Consider the following 21,265-nt stretch of genomic DNA (forward strand, 5'->3'; position numbering starts at 1 on the left):
AAGATAAACATCGGGTTTGAAGAACAAGATAAGATGGTAAAATAGTAATTTAGGTTATTTTATATTATCAAATAGGTTTAATGAATCATAATACCACCTACTTTTAATGAATGCAAATCCGACTCATAAGTTGGATTTGATTTCTGCCGGAATAATTTTTTATTTCATTTCTGCCTTCTTAACATTTATCCAAACATAGGAATAAGGGAGAAAAGGAATGAGATGTCTATTCCCACTCCCTATTCCCGTGTATCAAACACCCTCTTAAATGTTTAAAATTTAAAAAAGGAATATAAAAATGAAATAAACAAACAGATAGAAATCAAGAAAATAATGAATAAAAATAGAAATTAAAAAATTAAAAAAAACCTAAAAAATAGAGAAAAAAAAATATTAAAACAAAAGACAAAACTTAGTATAAATCTTTTCTAAATGTAATTTTATGTTTTACATGAGCTAACTAATTTTATACAACAAAAGATTTGAAAACATAAAAATAAAAAAAAATAAAAATAATGAAAATAAATATATTCCATGTACTGATAGCTAAAGTTGTGTTTTTTTATTCATTTATATTTTTATAAAATGGTTATTTTTGAACAAAAAGTGAAAAGAAAAAAAATCCTAGATATTTTTAGTGCATTAATATGAGGTTTCATCACATGAAAACCACCCCCGTCCACATCATCTCTTTTGGCTATTATAACCAACAAACACGCAGAAATCACAGGGAGAATTGGAAAAAGACTCGATATATGTCTCATGGTACTAATTAATTGAGAAAGAGATGAGAGAGAACGCAAGACTTCTAGGAAACTCAAGAAGGAGAGAAATGGATTCCACAAACTTCAAGGACCCCATTCCTCTTAGTCTTAGCTAGCAGAGAAAATAAATTCCTTGAAAGGGAATCATGAAAAATGGACCATTTTATCCCTATATTCAAAAAATAATCATTAAATATTTAAATATTTAAAAATAAATAATTATTATCATAATTATAATTAAATAATTTTATATTTGAACATATAAAATGTAAAAAATTTAAATATTTTATTACTATAAAAAGGATTATACATTTATTAAATATTTAAATTATTAATTTTTTAAAACTATAATTACAATGGGTCAAACATTTGATCTTAGAAAACAACAGTGGTTAAAATGTTTCCTTTGAAAAAAAAAATTAATTTTTATCATGGTAAAAATTAAAATTTGATTTTAAAAAAAAATAGTGTAGGGTTTAATTAGACATCAATCATTAATGATCTATTTGAGATTTTTTTTTTTATAATAAGTTTTTGGTTTTTCAAAATAAAAAATACAGAAAACATATTTAACTGCTATCTATTTTATACTCATAATAGAAAATAAAATATTTTTCAGATAATATTTTTCATTTATTTTATATTATTTTCACTTGCTTTTTAAAGGCTATTTTAAGAAATAATTAGACAAATATGTAAAATGATTTAAAATAGAACACTAGATATACAAATTATTTTTAAAACATATTTAAAAAATTAAGAATAAGTTAAATACATTTTAAGTTTCCAAAACAGATTTTTGTTATATAAATATCAAAAAATAATTTTCAAAAATTGTACTCAAAAACCATTTTTTAAAATTATTTTTGAAAACAATATACCTTAAATATTTTCGATTTTAAAAAATACAAACATAAGTTTTTAATAATTTAATTATAAAAATGATATAAAGTGATAAAACTATGCATTTTAAAAGGAAACCGTATCCCTTCCCAAACCTTATTCCTTACTTTCGATTCTTTCCCTTTTCTAATTCATTTTCAAGCGATTTTGTTTCTATAAAATTTAGTAGACAATTGTCCTAAATGAGAAATCACTTCATTAGAAAGGTAACAAAATTTTGATAACAACCTTTTTGGAATCATATTAGAAAGCTTTCAATCATACTTCTTTTTTTTTTTTTCTTTATTTGATTAACTTATTGAAAGAGAATTGATTCACCCTAACTTCCAGTTTGACTAGTAGATGTTTTTAGCATGTTTCTTTCTCCTTTGAACATAATGCAAAAATTAACAGTTATTTCTTTCTATTAAATTAGACTCATCATTTAATTTCAAGGGATTATCTTAACATAAATGATTTACCCATTAAAACCCCTCGAAGTGTCACTTGATGCTCAAGAGTTGATTAGCATCATTTCATGGTAACTTAGAAACGGAAAGGAAGAAATGGGGTGGTCAAACGGCTACGACAGTGTGTCACTGTCGGCTATTCCATATCCAATGAAATCAGCACCCCATTAATAAAATCTTAGGGATCCTTGATCATCATCACCATCATAGAGAATTGCTGGAACCTGGTTTGTTCTGCTAATCCATTCGACATGATGGTGCAGAGATGGAACAAAAAGAGGGCGCATTTTCCTTTGATTGTGTTTCTCTTTGGTCTCTTTATTCTATCTTCAATCCTCTACAACGAACTAAGTATTCGGCAAATTCATCAAAACCCAGATCACGATGATGGTCACCGGTATCAAGATTCGATCACTTCTACAACTATGAAGCTTCCCAGCCGCCCAAATCGAGTTCCAGGTTACCTGTCTTCAGTTCAACCCACTAGGGTTTCTGGGTTTTTATTGAGTTGGACCATTTTTTTCTCTAATTTCTTTACTGGGTCTCTTGGATTTATGGTTTTGGTTTGACTTGATTTGATGGGTTAATCTGGGTTTTAAAAATTGTAGAGGTTTTGGATAGATTCACCACATGCAACTCCACTGTAAAGTACAGCGGTCGGAAAGGATGGTGGGCTGACAGTAAACCGGGGCCAGATCGCCGGAGAGGAACTTCGGAGAGGTGCGACATGTTTTCTGGAAAATGGGTCTTCGACAACACCTCTTATCCACTGTACAACGAGTCTCATTGTCCGTACATGTCGGATCAATTGGCTTGTCACAAGCATGGGAGGTCTGATTTGGGATACCAGTACTGGAGATGGCAACCCCATTACTGCAATTTGAAGAGGTACTCTGTTTCTGCAATGCTAAGCTTGGTGGGATCACTTTTTGTTTTCTTCTCTTTCATCAAAATGTTTTTCTTTTAGCATTGTTTTTCTGGTGAAGGTGGGTATTGTGCCTATACAGAAAAGGCTATTGATTATCAAAATTGAGGCTTTTTTTATTTTTATTTTTTCTCTCCTGTGAATTGAGGTGATTAATTGGTTATTGTTGCTGCGCAGATGGAATGTGAATGAAATGTGGGAGAAGTTGAGAGGGAAGAGACTGATGTTTGTAGGAGATTCACTGAATAGAGGACAATGGATATCAATGGTGTGCTTGTTACAATCAGTAATTCCGGCAGATAAGAGATCCATGTCGCCCAATGCTCCTCTCACAATTTTCCGAGCAGAGGCAAGCTAAAATCCTATTGAAGAAGTTTTGATAGTTAACTTTAGGCCATTAAAGCATATTTGCAATTTACTTGATCTCTTGAGTTTGTGCATGGATGCAAATATTGTTGGGACATAGAAAGTTTCATACTATAATTCTTAATTGATATATTGTGTCATATGCAGGAATACAATGCCACCATTGAATTTCTATGGGCACCGCTTCTTGTTGAGTCCAATTCGGATGATCCAGTGAATCATAGATTGGATGAGCGGATAATGCGTCCTGATTCAGTTCTTAAGCATGCATCCCAGTGGGAGCATGCTGATATACTGGTCTTCAATACATACTTGTGGTGGAGACAAGGCCCTGTTAAGCTTTTGTAAGCCACATTACTTTGGCACTTTGATTTTGCAGAAATGGGTTTTAAGAAGGGCAAAGGATTATTATCTTAATCTCACTATTTTTGTAGATGGAGTACTGAAGAAAATAGGGTTTGTGAAGAACTAGATGGGCTGGGAGCCATGGAGCTGGCCATGGAAGCCTGGGCGAACTGGGTGGCTACTAAGGCCAATCCCCTCAAGAAGATCTTTTTTGTGACCATGTCTCCAACACATCTGTGGTCAGTGCTGAACCATCCTCATGACCTTTCTTACTTTTTTTTTTTTCCCCATCATTTAGATGCATCATCTCTTCTGCATACGGTAAAAATCTCCAACTTTGCCCATCAATTCGTCAGATTTTGCATTATGATTTTTGCCTAGATGAAGTTCAGTAGTAGCTTTTTAGGCATTCAATATTTCTGGATTCAAACCATGGTCTGGTTCAGAGCTTCATCTGGAGCTGGTTCTAGAAAGGATCAACCATAGTGTGCTTTCTCGTTGCCATTTTAAAAGTAGATTTAGCAAGCACTGACGCTCAGATTGGGGTAATAACAAGCAACCTAAATGTAAACTATGAAGTCTAGCATGCCAGTTTACTTTGTTGATTATTAGGGGTTTTGGTTCCCCCATTTCTGGGTGGGCTTTCAAATGAATCCATATGGCTATCGGATCTAATGAGTTCAATTGTTTTTTCTTTAACACTTGTTTAACACAAGGGTGTCCATGTTAGGGCATCAACTATAACTTCATTGTTACTTTGTTTACACGCTGAACAACCAACTTATGCTTCATAAGCTGCCATGTAAAAGGAATTTCCATTTTGAAAGTTGCTTTTACAACTGCTTCTGATCCATTGTCTTATATGATTATGCCAAAGCTAAATCCATTGGATAAAAAAAAATGATCTGGAAAAACGGTGTCATCCTGTGCGAAACACATTTGACAATTTCATATTGGTGTGATGTCAATTGCAACACTGTATGGACCTGAAATCCTATGTGGCACTTATTGGAGCTTTCATTGTGCATTGTATCAACCTATTCATTTCAAAACTATCTTTATATGTTATTTGTCTGAACAAAATAAAAGCAAAACTATGGCTTACATATCCATTAGGATCTGTCCATCTTTGCACACTACCTGTCATCCTTGCTAACAGAACTTTGTAATTTAAATTTCCACCTGCTGTTTGTCTAAAATTTTATGTCAGTGTGAAATTCTGCCTGTTGCAAGGGAGCCACCTAAAGAGAATACTATACATTTCATGTCTCCAAGTTGTAATTCTCTGTTTGTAGCCAAGTTTGAGCATCAAAACTATTAGGCATCCCATGTAACATAAGGATCCTATTATGGAATTTTTGCCCTTTTCTGGTTACCTCTTTTTCTTTTGGGCCTTGCTGGACAGACTGGCATCTCTAGATGGTGGAACTCATTTTTCAGTTCTTGTTCAACCTTTAGGACACCTACACCCATCTTGTTATCCTTGTCGGATGGAGAACAGGGATGCCATAACCCAACCTTTAGAAGGCCCATGTGGTTTGATTGGAACAGGATCTGACCCCATAATATAATCGAAGGCTTAAAGTTTGGTTGGCTGGCATTTGTGGTGAAAATGTCAGAACAATGCAATCAACAGTTATAAAAGAGAACAGTGAACTGCCAATCCAACCACTCACATGTATGAGAACAATTTTTTTAATCTCAAATTGAAATTATGACACTTGTAAGCCCTTATTGCCATGCCTCTAGCATGCTAAAACATAGGGTGATTCAGCTTTTTCATTATCTTGTTATCACTCAGGGAAACTGTCCTGAAACATTTTCTTTTTGACATGTTTCAGGAGCCGAGAATGGAAGCCAGGAAGTGAAGGAAATTGCTATGACGAGAAAACACCTATTGATGATGAGAGCTACTGGGGAAGCGGTTCAGATTTGCCAACAATGCACATGGTAGAAAAGGTGGTGGGCAGGTTGGGTTCAAAGGTTACAGTTCTCAATATCACGCAACTCTCAGAGTATCGAAAAGATGGTCATCCTTCCATTTATCGCAAGTTCTGGGAGGCACTGGGGCCGAAACAATTGTCAAACCCCGCAAGTTACTCCGATTGTATACATTGGTGCCTGCCAGGTGTGCCTGATGTATGGAATGAGTTGCTATTCCATTTTTTGTAAGACATTTATTCATATTTGATATTTACAATGGAAAAAATTTAGAGTTTTTGAGTCTCTCCATTTCAAAACGGCAATATCAAAACTGAAGGTCTCACTGTTTTTGAAGCTTGAATGCATCAGATTCAAGTGGATGATTCTAAGCAGGAGTATCAATATGGATTCTATTGATTCTGGTGGGCTAGAAATCTGCTGAACCCACAACAAGGACATAACTCACAACTCAAATTAGATGCTTTGCTGGTTTTGCTAGGCAACACGTCCAAAAAATTGTGCCCAATTACATAAAATAATAATAATAATAATAATAATAAAATACCAAATTGATATTCAATCATAAAAAAAAAAAAAATATATGATTTAAATGAAATATTTATTCTAAAATCTGAGTAATAATATTTTTTTAATAAATATTGAATTTTTTAATTTTTATACTTACTATAAAAAGTAACTATATAAAATATTTTAAAATATGATATAGTTTTTAAGCATATACCTATTATATATATCATTTTCTTAACCAACTATAGGTTTAAAGTGAAAGCCCAAGGTTTGATATTTTGGCCTGTATGAGATTCACCTATGCATAAATAAAGTAAAGCAGTTTGAGAGTAAACTTAAAGTGCAAACTTCATATCATGTCTGATTACATTTGCAATAATCTTGATCTTCATACTCACCATTGGAATACTCTTGACACAAGCCTATTTTGATGGAGGAGTTGCATGTTTTCGAATTGAAATCCTATTAAATATAAATAATGTACCTGTTAGAAAGTTGATTGAAAAAATATTTCATGAACTGTATATTATGTCACAAAAGTACTTTATATTTCATTAATCTAATATAGAGGATTAAAAATGAAATGAAAATTAAAACTAACCTTCCTGTAAACCGTCCCATCTTCTTCGACTTGCCAACCTGCTTCTACACACAGAGCTTTCAGTAAATCATTGCTGTCAGCATGTTTAGGGAGGTGGTAATTTCCATGAGCTCGAAGTCCAGCAAAAATCTTTTGAGATACTGCTCTTCGATTTCGCTCCCTTTGTTTATTTTTCTGGCGTTCTACATCAGTAGGGAAGCGATACTTTGTAACAAGACCACCATCTCTGGTAGTTCTATGAACTACCCATGGTCCCTTGCTGGCTTTGATGCATCCTGTCACCCCACTCCCCTTTTCTTGACCCATGATGCCTTCACCTCCCTCGCCTCCCTCACTTCGACTTGACTTGAGGAGCAACTTTGCAGGTCTATTTAAAAAGAAACAAATGTAGCAAAGATGCCTTCAAAAAAAGGAATAATGCACTAGTACTATCTTTTGTTCTCTGTACCTTAAGTTTTCAGCTTTTATGTCGTGTTGTGAGTTTTGTGTTTGAACACTTGACTCATAGACTGTATATTTTACTGTTCATGGGATGTTTGGAACATTCTTGAACCAAAGTTGCTCCAACGTGACGAAATTACCCCTGAAACTGATATGAACAGAGAGGACAACCCCTGCCCAATGCCCATCCCATGTTGTTTTCTTAATGGTTCAATTTTATTTCATGCTGGTGTGAAGGAAAATTTTGTCATATTATAGTCTACCATCCTCATCCTAGCTACGTTCATTTTCACCTCTATGTAACTCAACATCAAAGAAATCAAAGAGAAAGAAAACAAAAATTAAAAAGTGTACTATAAAAATAAAAATTTCATGGATTTATTTGGTAGTTGAAATGAAAATGAGTTCCATTTTTATAATTAGATGATCAAATGGAATTCTCTGTGCTCCTCCAGTTTTGTTTAGAAAGAAAAGGTGCTAAAAAGGGGAGTGGGAAAACGATTTACCTTTTAACAGCAGAACATATCCTAATCCCAAGCGATTTTCGCATGAGATTCTTAAAGAAAAGGTGCTGCTTTCACGCAGACATAGAAAGGAAATCGTTGCTATGGCAGGACCAAATATTCCATGTTCCTAAAAATCAAAACATTCTTACACTCGAAGTACGGACTTTTATCTTCTTGTCACATGTAACCGTCTCAAGGCAACACAATGGAGAGGAAGCGCAGAGGGAATCAAGAGCAATTCTATATTGCACACTCCTCTCCATGCCTCTTTCAGTACATCCTTTGGTGTAGTCATTGGATGTCCATCGTATGACAGGATGGATTATTGAACGGCTTGATCTAAACCTTTGGAAAGGGAGATTATTGTGGCTTCACGGTGAGCGGTATTCTGGACAACATTCCTGGAGGATAAACGCATCAACACTGTATCGCCCTGTGGATTACAGTACAATTTCTTAGATGGGACAACTCAACAGCATCCGCGGCCAATAATGGCATAATTATATATAGAAGAGCATTTTAGAAGAAAACAAAGATATTTATTAATTCCATTTTTCTTATGAGAAACAGATGTCGTTTTCAGCTCTTCCACCTCCAGGCTGGCCCTGAACTCGCAGAAATCATATTTAGTCGGGCTTGGGCTTACCTAGGCAAGCTCAAGTGACCCTACAAGCAGTGCCATGGCATATAAAAAGTAACCACCGGCATCAACCCCTGCATTTATGACCACAGGACCATCTTAAATTGGGCAAGCTCTGAAGGCAACAAGATCGGCTCAATTAGGTTGGCACACCTAATAAATTGAAAGGAGAACTGGACATATTAATCATTTTTCCTTAATTTATACATATAAATACCCTAGGATATAATCATGCAATCATCAGTTCCTTGTACAAATTGTTCAAGTCGATTGCCACTATTCACTCAGGCCTAGGCACCCCTCCAGCGAGTAAACATAAGCCAAAACAGCACTCCAGTACTTAACCCACCCGTTACACAGAGAACAAAAACAAATTGCTTACAAATATTTACAAATCCAATCCTATAATGCGGTTACAGATTCGAAAGACTAAATTGAAACTATTTTGTGTCTAAGTAGGTAATCAAACAGTGTATCCACTGGAATCTCTAAATGAAAATTGACTTTTATGAAATCATTAATGTATGTTCAAGTTCATTATGCCTGGATTCCACCATGACAAATCAACAGCAGCCCAGTGAAGGTCGGTGAAAGTATTTAAGGCCCAGGCCTGCAAAGAGGATGTCAATAGAATGGAGTTCTGGAGAAGAGGCCGGAAGCGTCAACCACAAAATGGCTTTAAATTGAAGGAAAACTCATGATGCACTGCAGCACCCAGGCAATATGCTCTAGAGTCTTTTAACTCGCACTCAACCAACCAAGCCATTCCAGTACAGGTGAATAAAACATCTAGCAACAAGAAGATTTAATTTAGAATCTGATAAGCTAAATACTGAAAGATATAAGCAATTTTTCCGTTTTTAGTCTACCATTCAAAGTATGATAAAAAAATTGTGTTATTTCATTAGTCATCACATTACATTTGCTAAAACGCATTTTGAGACACTAATGCTAAAAGTGACAAGGAAGAGTCCCACAAAGAAAACAGCCTCATTAATGTTAAACAAAAGAAAGAAAAATCCAAAAGGCACAAGAAGAAGCTTACAAGTCAGTTTAGATAAGCGCACTCCACATCCTAGCCTTTACAATCACCAATAATAAATAAGACCTTCTCCTTGAGCTTCTCAATTGTCTGCATGAAGTCAAACAAGGACAAAAGATTATTAAATAGCAAGCACCACAAGCCTATATACCATTCAAAACATTATCAAATTTTACAATGCGCACCAAGCTAGATATTTTTGCCCATCTTTCAGCAGAGGCAGCAGCATTCTTGAGGTGATAACAGTGTGGCAGGTCAAAACTAAAGAAATAGTCTGAATTTTCAGTCGCTTCTGCTACCCAGAGTTGATTCATTTGATCCTTTGCTCTCTTGATGAGATTGACGAAGCCAACCTGAAAAGAAGGTCCATTAGAGTGGTCTTGTTACACTAAAAGGAGAAGACATACATACATACATACATACATACATATATATATATATATTGTGTTTTAATGTGCGTCGGGGAAGGCATGTTAAGGCAGGAAATGATCATATGCAGGATGCAACTCTTTTTACATTAAAACAAGAAACTAGTCATTATTACAAGAATATAGAATCAAAGAGCATCTAAGAGAAGAATAGAAATTTTTAAAAGTAATGCATGTTAACATAATGCTAAAGAACTATAGCCAACACTATACGTTCTCCATACTCCTTCCTAATGGAAAAATAGACATTGAGCACCATAAAGACCCCATAGTAACAACATTCTGCAAGCACTCATAGTTGAATTTCAGTAAAAATATTTGCTTGCTCCTAATTCTCTCCAGCAACTGATTATATCTCACTCGGGAATTTTCCATGCATAGAGTTGTCTCTCAATTTTCAGTTTCTTGTATCCTTTATAATTCCAGATATCAAACTAGAAACATTTGTTTGCCAAAATGACTGCTTTTTTTTAAAAAGAGACTGCCAATTTTTCTAGCCAGATTAATAACATTAAGCATGCCAACTATTTCTATTGCATGGTGAAAGCAGGCTTAGGTCTTATCAATTTTACTACAGGATTTGCCCAACCAGGATTAAAACTTCTCAGTTCCCTCATTTTGAATCTTCCTGTAATACTTTCAATACAACAGATTTATATAGTCCAACAACAACCTCTTCCCCTTTCTCATAGCCTTGTCCTTTATTCATTTTAGTATTATACTTCCTAGGGCCTTTAAACATAGAAGGGACTTCTATTTATTTATTCATTTTGAAACAGAGCAAAATGTATAGCCAATTGTCATAAGTAAATATAGAATGGATCTCCAAAAGGCAAATTTGCTTTCAAAATCTCAGTTTTATATATTCCAGTGTTTTCTTTCTTTTTATTTTGCTGGCAGGCAATTCTGAAGTTAATGGGAATCTGTAAAAGGAATAATATCTGAGATGTAAAATACACTCATAATATACTCACTGTGGATCCCTCAAGGTTAGAGTTGACCGGCACAAATGAATCATCTACAGATGGTGAGCAGAAGCTGATGGCAAGCAAACAATTAGATGCTTCTTCAGACCCTAACTCAGATACAGAGCCATCTGTTACAAATACCCACTGCTTCTTTTGGTGAGCAGCTGTATAAACCTCACCGACGTATACAACCAATGCAGCGATATCAAATTCACTAAATAAACCATAACACACATAAGTAAGCACACAAACATTTTCTTCCAAAATAAAAGCAGAAGCATCAGAAGAGAAAAGTGAGGATAAAGGTTCACCTGGACAGAGGAATTTCACCCAAATTTGACAATAAAACTGATTTTCGTGGATTCAAGAATGGCCTATAAAAACAACTGTAAGCTGGATCCAATTTTAAGCGATAAACAGAGACAGCAAATGGAGACTCACTCAAAATGTTCAATTGCCAAGGGAGATAAAGGATTCCATTTGGTAGTAGATCCTCTTGCTTGTAAGTAAAGGGTCTCTGAATCAGAGTTAAGTGGCATCAGTCCAGCTACTGCATATGCCTGCCCCTCAACCAGATCAAATTGCTGCTACAACAATAGATAAATCAACTAAAGATGAAACTCAAAAGGTGATCAAAACTTGGAAGAGAAAAAAAATAGAGATATAGGAAAAAGGGGCTAGGCTCAAAAAATAGACACCCCAACTCCCACCACCTCATACACAGAAAAAGATGTGAACAAATTGTACTGGATTAAAGATCAAAGGAACACAAGGCCCTTGTATTCACCTGTTTCTCTGTTGGGTTCCAAATAGTTATCAAGCCTTCTTTATGATGGATTTTTCCTTCATAACTTTTACAAGTTAACCCAACCACCCTCACCCTCATAAATGGAGTGACCTCTCTTGTGCTCAGGCCAGCACCTTCCAGAGCCATCTCAATTGATTTCTGCAGGTCTGACTGCCTGATTGCCTGGGTTCAGAAAGGCCATGGTTGACAATCTCTTTCTAGATTTAAGACAATATGTTCAAGAAAACATTTTAACTACCTCTAGTTTTGCTTGATAACTGGTGAATGAAGCAAGCTGCTCCGAGGTCATCTCTGCCATTAAGACTTCTGGTTCAGCAGCTCTCTCAAGTATCTCAAATATTTTTGCCCCTTCTTCACTATCATTGTCATTATTAATACAGGAATCTCGAGTGCCCCTCTGAAACTCGGAGATAATACCCTCTACTACAGTAGAGCACCTGCAATCAAACAAGAAACCAATATCTATGAAGACATCTCAGAGATAATACCCTCCACAAATATTGATTTATAATATGCTTAAAGAAGTCGCAATTGATACAATTGATGCAGAACCTACATAATTTCAATTTTAGCAGACTGATGTATCAGGGACCTGAATCATTTTTTTCCAATAAAAATACAACTAGCTTTGCATTAGTTAAAGCAGGTTACCATCATTTGATATTACTTCATATTGCACCCAGGTCAAATATTTACTGTTGTTGCAAGAAAGATCACAGTAAATTGAATATTTGTCTATTTTTGCAGTTCTTTGCTTGTGGTTAACATTTTCTTGTCAAAAGTATTACACACGCATATGCACAGCTTAAGTTTCTTCTTGTAGACATGATGATAATGAAACCAGCAGGCAACCATCTGTGCCATCTCCCATCAGTTATATCAAGATTTCTTTGTCCTAAAATAAAATGGGAATAACTTTCAATCGTGACTTCAAACACAAAACCCAAGAAGCACAGGTTTCCTCAAGTAGAACAGTCACCTATTTTGTTATGCACTTTCTGCTTGGTCAATCCCATGGTTGGAAATGCTGTTTCCTAACCAGTACTCTTCATCTTTTCTTGGGCCAAAATGGAAGGCCCAAGAGGACCAACCATGTACACAAGGACCATACTAAGACTATGCCAGGAAGAAGACAAAAAAGAGCACTCCTTAACTACCAGAACAACTCAAGCTATTAGTGAAATACACAAGAGGATGCTTCCTGCCCATGGTCTCCCTCTGTCCAAGACTACAGAAAGACTAGATGAACCCTTTAAGTTTTGGACATTGGGACCTCTAGCCTCTTAAATTCCTGGCTTTCCAGATGCATCACCTAGCATAGGGGAAATATTGTCCACACCCTTCTGCTGCTTTTCTTTTGTAGAACTTCCTTGCCAGCTAAGAATGAGCTCTTTTAACACTGAGAGGAAGCACCAGGGAACACCATACTCCACATCTTCCAAGCCACTAGGGAAATCAAGAGACTATTCACTGATAACTCATTCTTCTTCGACAAGAAACACAAGCAAGCCACCTTCTGTCCTCGCCTCTTGAGATGATCCATGGTGAAAATTATCTCCCACAGCTTTCCAGGCAAAGAAAGTCATTTTTTGGTGGCACAGTTGATTGCCAATTCTGGATAGCTGGTGAAGAAGCTACACCATGAGACAGCAAGCTAAGATAAAAAGACTTCACAAGAACGCCCCAGGTTTGATCCGTTCCATTTCACACCACCATTCTCCCAATCCATGAGGATTAATGCCATTAACAACTTCCAGGAAAAATGCCAGCTTATATAACTCCAAATTCTGATATGAAAACATAAAAAAATGCAATTAAATTCAACTTCAGAAGCCTTATCCAGAAGCCTTATCCCTACCATCTCAAGTCAGCTGAGCAAATCATATTCTCCTCTAGCTATAGCAGGTTGTCTCTTTAATTGAATCTAAGTAACAAGCCATTGCTTTAGCACAGCTTAACTTGAACCCCACAGAGTTTCATCATACCCTTTGTTATATGGACTTTGGATACTAGTGTCAGGTGTTGCTGTGTGACGAAGGGTCACATTCGTTTAATTCCCACACATGAGAACATGAAGACATAGCAAAATAACCTAACTTCCCCTTTTCTCATTCTGTAGCCCATACCAAATTGAAGTGTGTAATCAAGGTAGCATGTCTAATATGATCTAAGGGTACTTGCAACCAACTAGGATGATATTATTCTTTTTCTTTTGTTGGACACACCTATGGTATACATATCAGACACATCCCATAACCAAAACCCATCATATCATGAGACATGATCTTCACATACTTTTAACTATCCCTATAACATGGTCACACCTAAACAACACAGACCTGAAATTAGGACACAACAGTTCATTAATTTAACATTTAACAAGATATGGTTTAGTATGCACACCAGGTACTACAGAATGTTTCAGAATGAGTTGGAGGGGTTGTGTAATATGAGAAGCTGAGAGATGATGAGTGTTTTCATATTTAATAACTTGATTATCTTGCCTCACAAGTGTAAAAATAGAACAAAAAAACGAGAGAATAGAGGATTATTTCAAAATTTTAGTTGATGGATATAAAAGAAAGAAAAAGTACAGAAAGGACACTAAGGAGAGAGAAAAAGGGGCTACCTTAATTAATAATATAACATATAGATTATAGTATATATGATATTGAAGCAGAGGACCATAGAATCAAGAGGAGGACATCACTAGAAGAAAATAGAGAGAAAATGAGCAGTGAATTAAATATTATTTTTTTATAAAAAATATTTAAGTTTGATTAATTTATCTAAATTTCTAAACTAACAGTTACCTAAGTCAAAAAAAGAAGCTTGGCAAACATAATCCACAAAATTAAATTTTATTAACTACTCGAGTTACCTCTCTTTTACTAGTTGTTTATAAGCAAACTGTCTTCTTTTTTTTTAGTTAAAGAAACGTATCATATCTTACCATATCACTATGCCTTTGACTTGTGTAATTCATGCATATAATGTGAAATTTTAAATTAAAATTCATGACATATTCAAGGGGTGCTCAAAACATGGCCAAGGTTCAATTACTGACACTAACACAACTCCTCTTTAGTACTGTCTCGCAACCTCACAGTGGCGCAGATGAAGTATCCCAGTTAGCCTTCCCAGCCTTGTACATTGTGAAAAAAATTCTAGAGTAATTACCTAACTCTCCAAATTTTCATGAAGCACACATGACCCAAATTTGTTCTTTGTATCAAATATGGATGTGATGGAATGTCATGTGCAGTAAAGACTAATTTGTTCTTATGGTTTTATCACCAAGTCATGTCCACTGATCCTATCTCTTAACTCTTAAAAGGCAACTGTGTCTTAAGCTTTCCCTTTCTACTTGTTTTCCTATAAGATCAAAATCATGCATGATGACACAAGAATATTTCAGAAAATTGAATAGAACTTTCGGAGAGAGTACTCAACATGGCCATACTGATATGTGATTAAATCTACCAATATGATGAATGAATAATTTTCAGAAGTTAAAAATGAGTTGGCTTGCCATGGCAGAACTGGAGTCACCTCTGGTTGTACAGTTGCATCATTTTGGTCTCCATCCTTACAGATCTGACGATAGAGCCCCCATTACTTAACCTAACAGGAGAAACAAACATATTTTCTATTACAAAGCATAACACGGGTTCAACTAAAAGTAGGATCACCTTCAAATTACCTTTCCTTGTAGAGAATAGGGTATATCCGTGTGACTCGAACTAAAGTCTGAGGAACTGGCCCACCATTACTCTTGATACATCGAAATGCCAAGGGAGGACCAACACCCTTACCTATAGGATGTAGATTAAAGGACCATGCATGAGGAGGCAAGACAATGAATACCACAGCCAAATAAAAAATGCAAAAAGACAAGAGTACATATAATATTATAATCTAATTATCTAAAGAGTGATTTACAAAATCCCAGTCGATCAGCCCAATGAGCTCTATACGTCCCATTTATGTGCACCAACAAACCAGCTGTCTTTGATGTCTGAAATTGAAATATGATACCAAGATAACCTTAAAAGGCCAAAAGGAAAAAAGAAAAAGGAAAACAAAAAAGAGAAGGAAGAAGAATCAACAATTTAGAGTCTATTTGGGAACTAGTTTTAAAAACAATTTTCTATTCTTAAAAATAGAAAGCCATTTTCCAGACTCAAAGACATGTTTGGTAATTTTTTTTATAGAAAATATTTTTTTTGAGAACTTGTTTTGAAAATAGGGTGTTTTCTGATAACATATTTTAATTATTTTCACTTGTTTTCTAGGAATTGTTTTAATAAATAATTGCACTAATATGAAGAATGATTGAAAGTAAAGCATTATAGACAAAAATTATTTTTAAGAAATATTTGAAAACATAGAAAATAGGTTGAACATTCAAGGTTCCTAAACAAACTTCTGTTCTAGAAAACATAAAAGAACCATTTTAAAAACTGTTCTAGAAAACTGTTTTTCACTAACTATTTTCAAAAACATTCCCAAACAAGCCCTTAACATTTTATAAACCTTACAACCAGGGAGTACCTCAAGGGGTGAAACAGGCCCAACCCAGCCACATAATCCTGCTCCCCAGATCTTCATCAGACAACACAAATTGTAAATAAAAGGCTGATCTGACCAAAATTGCTCTAATCAAAGAGAAATAAGTGATGCAGAAACAAATGGAGTACCCGAAGTTTCTGTCCTATGAACAATTTTCCAGCAAAAAGTTGCTTTGACAGCAATGCATCCAAAAAAGCATCTATTGAATACCTGTGAGACAAAAAAATTTCACGTAAAACAGAATTCAAATTTACAGAGGAAGCAAGTTACCATTTTCTTACCACCCATCAGTTAGCTCCACTTTTGCAGCATTACTATTTTCAGAACCATTTATTGACACAGAGTGAGTCCCAATCTTCATGTCACAGGTTGAATGAATGGCAGAAACGCATAGCACCACCATTGTAGAAGGCGATGCATCTCCTTCCAGGATTCTCTTAATTGCAGAACGGTGGCCATGATTTACTTCTCTCTCATATCTAATCAAACGCACCACAAACTCTTGTGATTGGCATCTTTAAAACCAAAAATTATATATAATTTGATATGATAGATACCTATATTTTAATTCCTCAAGCACGTTAGACATTGTCAAAAATCTTCCCATATGTTTAGCTGGATAGAATCTCTCATAACAAGCAAGTTTCCAAATGATCCACTTGTAATGATTAGCAATCCACCTATGCATAGAAAAAATGGATCAAGTTAGTAGAATCCTGAACATAATGCAGGTGCTCTTCCCCACCCCAATCAGCATCACAAAAAACACCAAAGCTGCCTTAACTCTGAATCAGCGTTCCACTCTATAATACAATCAGTGTTGTCAAAAGCAAAAAGCAATGTCAATGCAATAAAACTCCTTTTAGCCTATGGCGAAAGGCAAAAAACAAGGCGATAGCCTGACTATAGTAAGGCAATAAAATATATACATATATTTACATATTCGATACTTAACCAAGTGTTATCTTCAACAATCAACAATATTAATTTTTCATCCCTCATGATGTCTTATAAAATTAACAAAATAGTAATAATTATTCGAAGTGTTAAATATTATACCTCATATCATAAGAAACATCATATTGTTTAGAGATATTCATCTTGTCTAAATGCATATTCTAATTTTTAAACATCTAAAAAATAGAATAAAAAACAAAATAAGAGATTGAACATTCTAGAGAAGTTTTAGGCATCATCATCATAGTCATCATTGAAATTAAAATTGTCATCACTTCCATTAAGACTAGATTGATAACCCTCCATCTTATTATCTTTATGATTGATAATATAATATTTCATCTTATACTTTGTTTAAATCTAATGTTAGATTGAATGAAATTTAAACCTAAGTATGTTTAATCTTAACTCATGGTCAAAGGCAAGCCTCTATGCCTTGCTCCTTATCTCAAGGCAATTGCCTAGGCGTTACCTCTTTGAAGCCGCCTTGCTTGGGTTTTCAATAGGCGACTTTTATCTGCCCCGCCTAGCCTGATGGCCTAGGCAACCCAGGCGATCGCCTTTGATAACACTGAATACAATATTTATTCTACTATCTAAATCCTTCCTAGAAGCTTCAAGTCACAGAACATTCTCAAATGCAAGGGAAAAGACAGCCTTTTTGCCTGCTTTAGACCTCAGTTTTCGGAGCAATAACACTCCCATATTCAACCAGTCTTTTTGGATTAAAAGATTTGCAGAAAATGAAGAGAAGAAAATTTACTCTTTAGAAGCATATTGCATGGAAGCTCCAGACTGAGCCAGTCTCTGGTATAAATCGTCTACCCCAATGAAGCCTAAACCATATTCATCAGGGAACATATACTTTTCCGCATTGTCTGGATTCATCCATCTTACCTCATCTGACAAATGCTCCAACTAGATCCACTCAGATATAAAAAAAAATGTCAGTTGTATATACAAGAAGACAATCTGTAAATGCAAATAACAATGCTTGTCATATGCATACCACATTCTTATTGAAAGGAAGAACTCCAAAGTATTCCTTGATGTACATTCTAGGAGCATGAAACGGATATCGAGTGGAAACTCTTTTTCTGCAACAGGTATCTTCAGATGCAAGAGTAGATAAGCCTAATGGAAGAAATACTTTAAATAAGGAAGCATAAATTTTTTAACTAAAAAGAATAAGCTTATCTCATAAACCTTCATGGATATACCATTGGGAACAAAAGACACATTGCTATTCAAAGGGGGGCAGAACTTGGAACTGCGTGGCCGCTTGAATGGAGAGATAGAACTTCTTCTACCAAGTCTCCTTTTTTCGGTAATAGTTTGTTTCTTGTTGGTTAACAATGTGCCAATTCTATTCGAAACATCAACTAGTGGGCCCCCTGATGACCTTCCTAATGGCTTATTTATTGAACAATTACCATTTGCCACAGAATTGTCTATTATTGTATGAGGTGCACAGAGCCTGTTGCTTAAAGGCTCCTGTGGACAAGTTATTTTACTGTCATCTGCATATTTCTTGATCAAGTTACTCCCTGAATATGTATTCTCTGGCATGACTGATGACTGCACCCGGTTAGGAAACAAACGGATGGGAGATATGAAACTTTTTGATGTATGTTTACTTTTTGCCTTTTCATGATGGGAAAGAGAAGTATCAGAATCATTTTCTTTGTCTGAAGAAGCATCCCGGAAACTCCCTTTCAAAAAGGAAGAAACCATATCATCTTCATCCCCTTCATTTAATGAAGTTCCTAATTCTGGGTCACCAAGGAGGCTCCTTGCTCTTTGCAATGCATCACTAGAAACTGATATCGACCTTCCACCTGCAGTATGAAACTTGATTGGTGGTGGATTTGGTGCAGGATTATACATTTCAGACTGCTTAAGGTGGGGAACAGCCTCATTTATTGATCCTGTTCTCCAAGAAGTGCTAGTACTAAAAGGTCTTGGAACTGGTTTAGCATCCTCGCTTTTTATACTGTTCAAATCTTCTTGCATCTCTAAACAAGATGAATTTTGTCCACCATCTAAGCCATCCATCACATTCTGCTTTGTGATGTGTTCTTGACAAGAATGGTGGTTGCTATTTTCTTCTAACCCCAACAATGTCTTGGCTCTGACCAGACCAGCAGAAGAAATATTGACCATTTTCCCTGAGCCAGTCTGGAAAAGAGAATTCGAGAAACCACATCCGTTATCTCTATCATGATCTTGGCCTGCACAACATGTTGAGGTTGATAAATTTTGTCTACTACAACACAAACATAGATGAATCAACTGTAAACTAGTGGTATCTCTCAGATTGTAAAGATTTAAGTAACTATCGTGTTTTACTCCAAGTGTGAGAAGTTCCTTAAATTTATGTATTTAGGCTCTCTATTTAGATCTCAGAAAATACTAGGGGAAGTGAAAAGAAAAAAATAAATATATGAAGGGATCCCATATTCCCTTGTTAAGTTTTACGCAATTCCCATCTGTCCATCAATTGATCACACCATTACACAAGGCCACAAAAAATACAAAGTGAAATATGGAGATTAAAATTATTTCAAAACTCAAACATTTTCAAAATTCCTTATTTAGTATATAAAAAGGAGATTAAAATTGGAGAAGGATGAGGAAAAAAAATCATTTAATCAAACTTATATTATTTTCATTCACTTTTTCTTTCCTTTCTTTTTTCCTTTCCCTCACACTTTTCAAGTCTAGGAAAAAAAAAAATCAGATCGGAAAAAATGAGTTCACAGCTGCAGATCATTGAGATTGTAATAATGAGCAACTCCATGAAGTAACATAGCACAAACTGAATGAGGCTGGTATGGTGGCACTAATTCATGGAAACGGCATTCCATAAATAAAATAAAAATAAAAATGGAAATAGAAAGGAAACCATTTGTCATCATTTTGAAGGAAAACAAAATTGTTGCCAAAGAAGCACTTATATTTTTGTTTACCGCATCAAAGATAATTTAGAGTTTTAAAACCAAATTTCCAGGATTAATTTCAACCATTGCCAAGCTGGAAGCTTCATAAAGTAGCAACTTCCTCATAATTTCCAGATTACCATTAAACAACAGTGCTCTTTAAAACTGCTTGTTGATCCTATTGCATCCGCAAATGATAAATAATCAAGGTGGTAAAAGAAAAGAGAGCATTGAGCACCTCCAGCACCGAAATCGTCATCACCAAGAACAGATAACGCTTTTGCTATTGAAGACTGTTTTACTGTAACTGATTTTCCGAATCCAGTCCGGAACATTGGAGGGCTCTCAACACAGGGACCGTCATTCTCCAGAATCTTCGAACATCCTGTGCAAAATCATGGAAAATCCATCCAGATAGGTAAACATATTACGGAAATAGCAGAATTATCGCAGCAACGGAACACATAGTTCGACAATATTCCGTTTAGTTGAGGAGAAAATGTTTGAAAAGAAAAAGAAAATTATATTTTGAGTCTGAGATTTTTCATTACTTGAGCCTAACAAAACTACTTGCCTTGATTGAAGCAAGCTTTTGCTTCCTAAGTTGGAACAAAAACATCATGAAACATATGATACGATTTTTCCTTTCTCTTATCCTTTCAGCTTGGCAACCAATTGAAGTAATGTTGTTACCTTGAAGCAACAGATCCACCATGGACGGGAGACGAGAAGTGGAATCGTATGGTTGGATCGGAGCACCGCTTGCTTCTTCTACGGGTTTGGTTAAGCTCTGTGCATCTGAAATCTCCCACCGGAAATCGTTGTCGGAGTCGGAGAAAATCTGCCATGTCGACATTTTCCGTCGTCGGCCCGTTTTCCGACCGGTTTAGGGCTTTCTCTGCATTAGCATTTGCTTTCGACATTCAGCTATTTGGGGAAGGCGGGAAACTCCGTGACAGAATCGCGCTCAGATTTTGCGCTTGGGCTTGTTGTGTGTGGCCCAAATAAATGACAGGCTGGCCCGACCCATAGATACTCTGGCCTTGTTGAAAAATAAGCCAACATGCTGGGACGAATGTTGGAACCCGCCATTGACAGCCAAGCAAGTTGCCTCCATTTTAAACCTTTCATGTCTGAAAATAATTTCTAAAAATGATCAA

At 35.5% G+C, this 21,265-nt stretch overlaps 3 protein-coding genes across 6 annotated transcripts; 1 reads left to right on the forward strand and 2 right to left on the reverse strand.

Moving 5' to 3' along the window:
- The first annotated feature begins 2,176 nt into the window (after positions 1-2,176).
- LOC117921218 (protein trichome birefringence-like 35) lies at positions 2,177-5,984 on the forward strand. The gene is made up of 6 exons (XM_034839050.1): positions 2,177-2,575; positions 2,725-3,004; positions 3,219-3,390; positions 3,555-3,751; positions 3,842-3,991; positions 5,594-5,984. Exons 1-6 carry the CDS (start codon positions 2,368-2,370, stop codon positions 5,922-5,924), a joined length of 1,338 nt encoding a protein of 445 aa, XP_034694941.1. The 5' UTR covers positions 2,177-2,367; the 3' UTR covers positions 5,925-5,984.
- A 468-nt stretch (positions 5,985-6,452) lies between these two features.
- Positions 6,453-7,806, reverse strand: LOC117921258 (protein BZR1 homolog 2-like). Its single transcript, XM_034839101.1, has 3 exons — positions 7,752-7,806; positions 6,805-7,171; positions 6,453-6,665 (listed from the first exon to the last, which is right to left on the reverse strand). The coding sequence occupies exons 1-3, from the start codon at positions 7,793-7,795 to the stop codon at positions 6,558-6,560; spliced, it is 519 nt and encodes a 172-aa protein (XP_034694992.1). The 5' UTR covers positions 7,796-7,806; the 3' UTR covers positions 6,453-6,557.
- A 759-nt stretch (positions 7,807-8,565) lies between these two features.
- On the reverse strand, positions 8,566-21,030 carry LOC117921274 (protein BREAST CANCER SUSCEPTIBILITY 2 homolog B-like). 4 transcript variants are annotated; one of them, XM_034839126.1, is made up of 20 exons: positions 20,799-21,027; positions 20,344-20,490; positions 18,387-19,397; positions 18,176-18,276; positions 17,930-18,084; positions 16,767-16,889; positions 16,491-16,688; positions 16,338-16,419; positions 16,192-16,242; positions 15,580-15,655; positions 15,341-15,452; positions 15,190-15,261; positions 11,876-12,074; positions 11,617-11,799; positions 11,271-11,416; positions 11,141-11,203; positions 10,836-11,043; positions 9,619-9,786; positions 9,437-9,523; positions 8,566-9,180 (listed from the first exon to the last, which is right to left on the reverse strand). In XM_034839126.1, exons 1-19 carry the CDS (start codon positions 20,959-20,961, stop codon positions 9,467-9,469), a joined length of 3,315 nt encoding a protein of 1,104 aa, XP_034695017.1. In that variant the 5' UTR covers positions 20,962-21,027; the 3' UTR covers positions 8,566-9,180; positions 9,437-9,466. The 4 variants fall into 4 exon arrangements, with proteins under 4 accessions (XP_034695017.1, XP_034695014.1, XP_034695016.1 ...); XM_034839123.1 differs by having other exon boundaries at positions 18,176-18,300; XM_034839125.1 differs by having other exon boundaries at positions 11,271-11,413; positions 18,176-18,300; positions 20,799-21,026.
- Between the last annotated feature and the right edge of the window lie 235 nt (positions 21,031-21,265).

The sequence above is a fragment of the Vitis riparia genome, chromosome 8, assembly GCF_004353265.1.
Source record: "Vitis riparia cultivar Riparia Gloire de Montpellier isolate 1030 chromosome 8, EGFV_Vit.rip_1.0, whole genome shotgun sequence".
Lineage (NCBI taxonomy): Eukaryota > Viridiplantae > Streptophyta > Magnoliopsida > Vitales > Vitaceae > Vitis > Vitis riparia.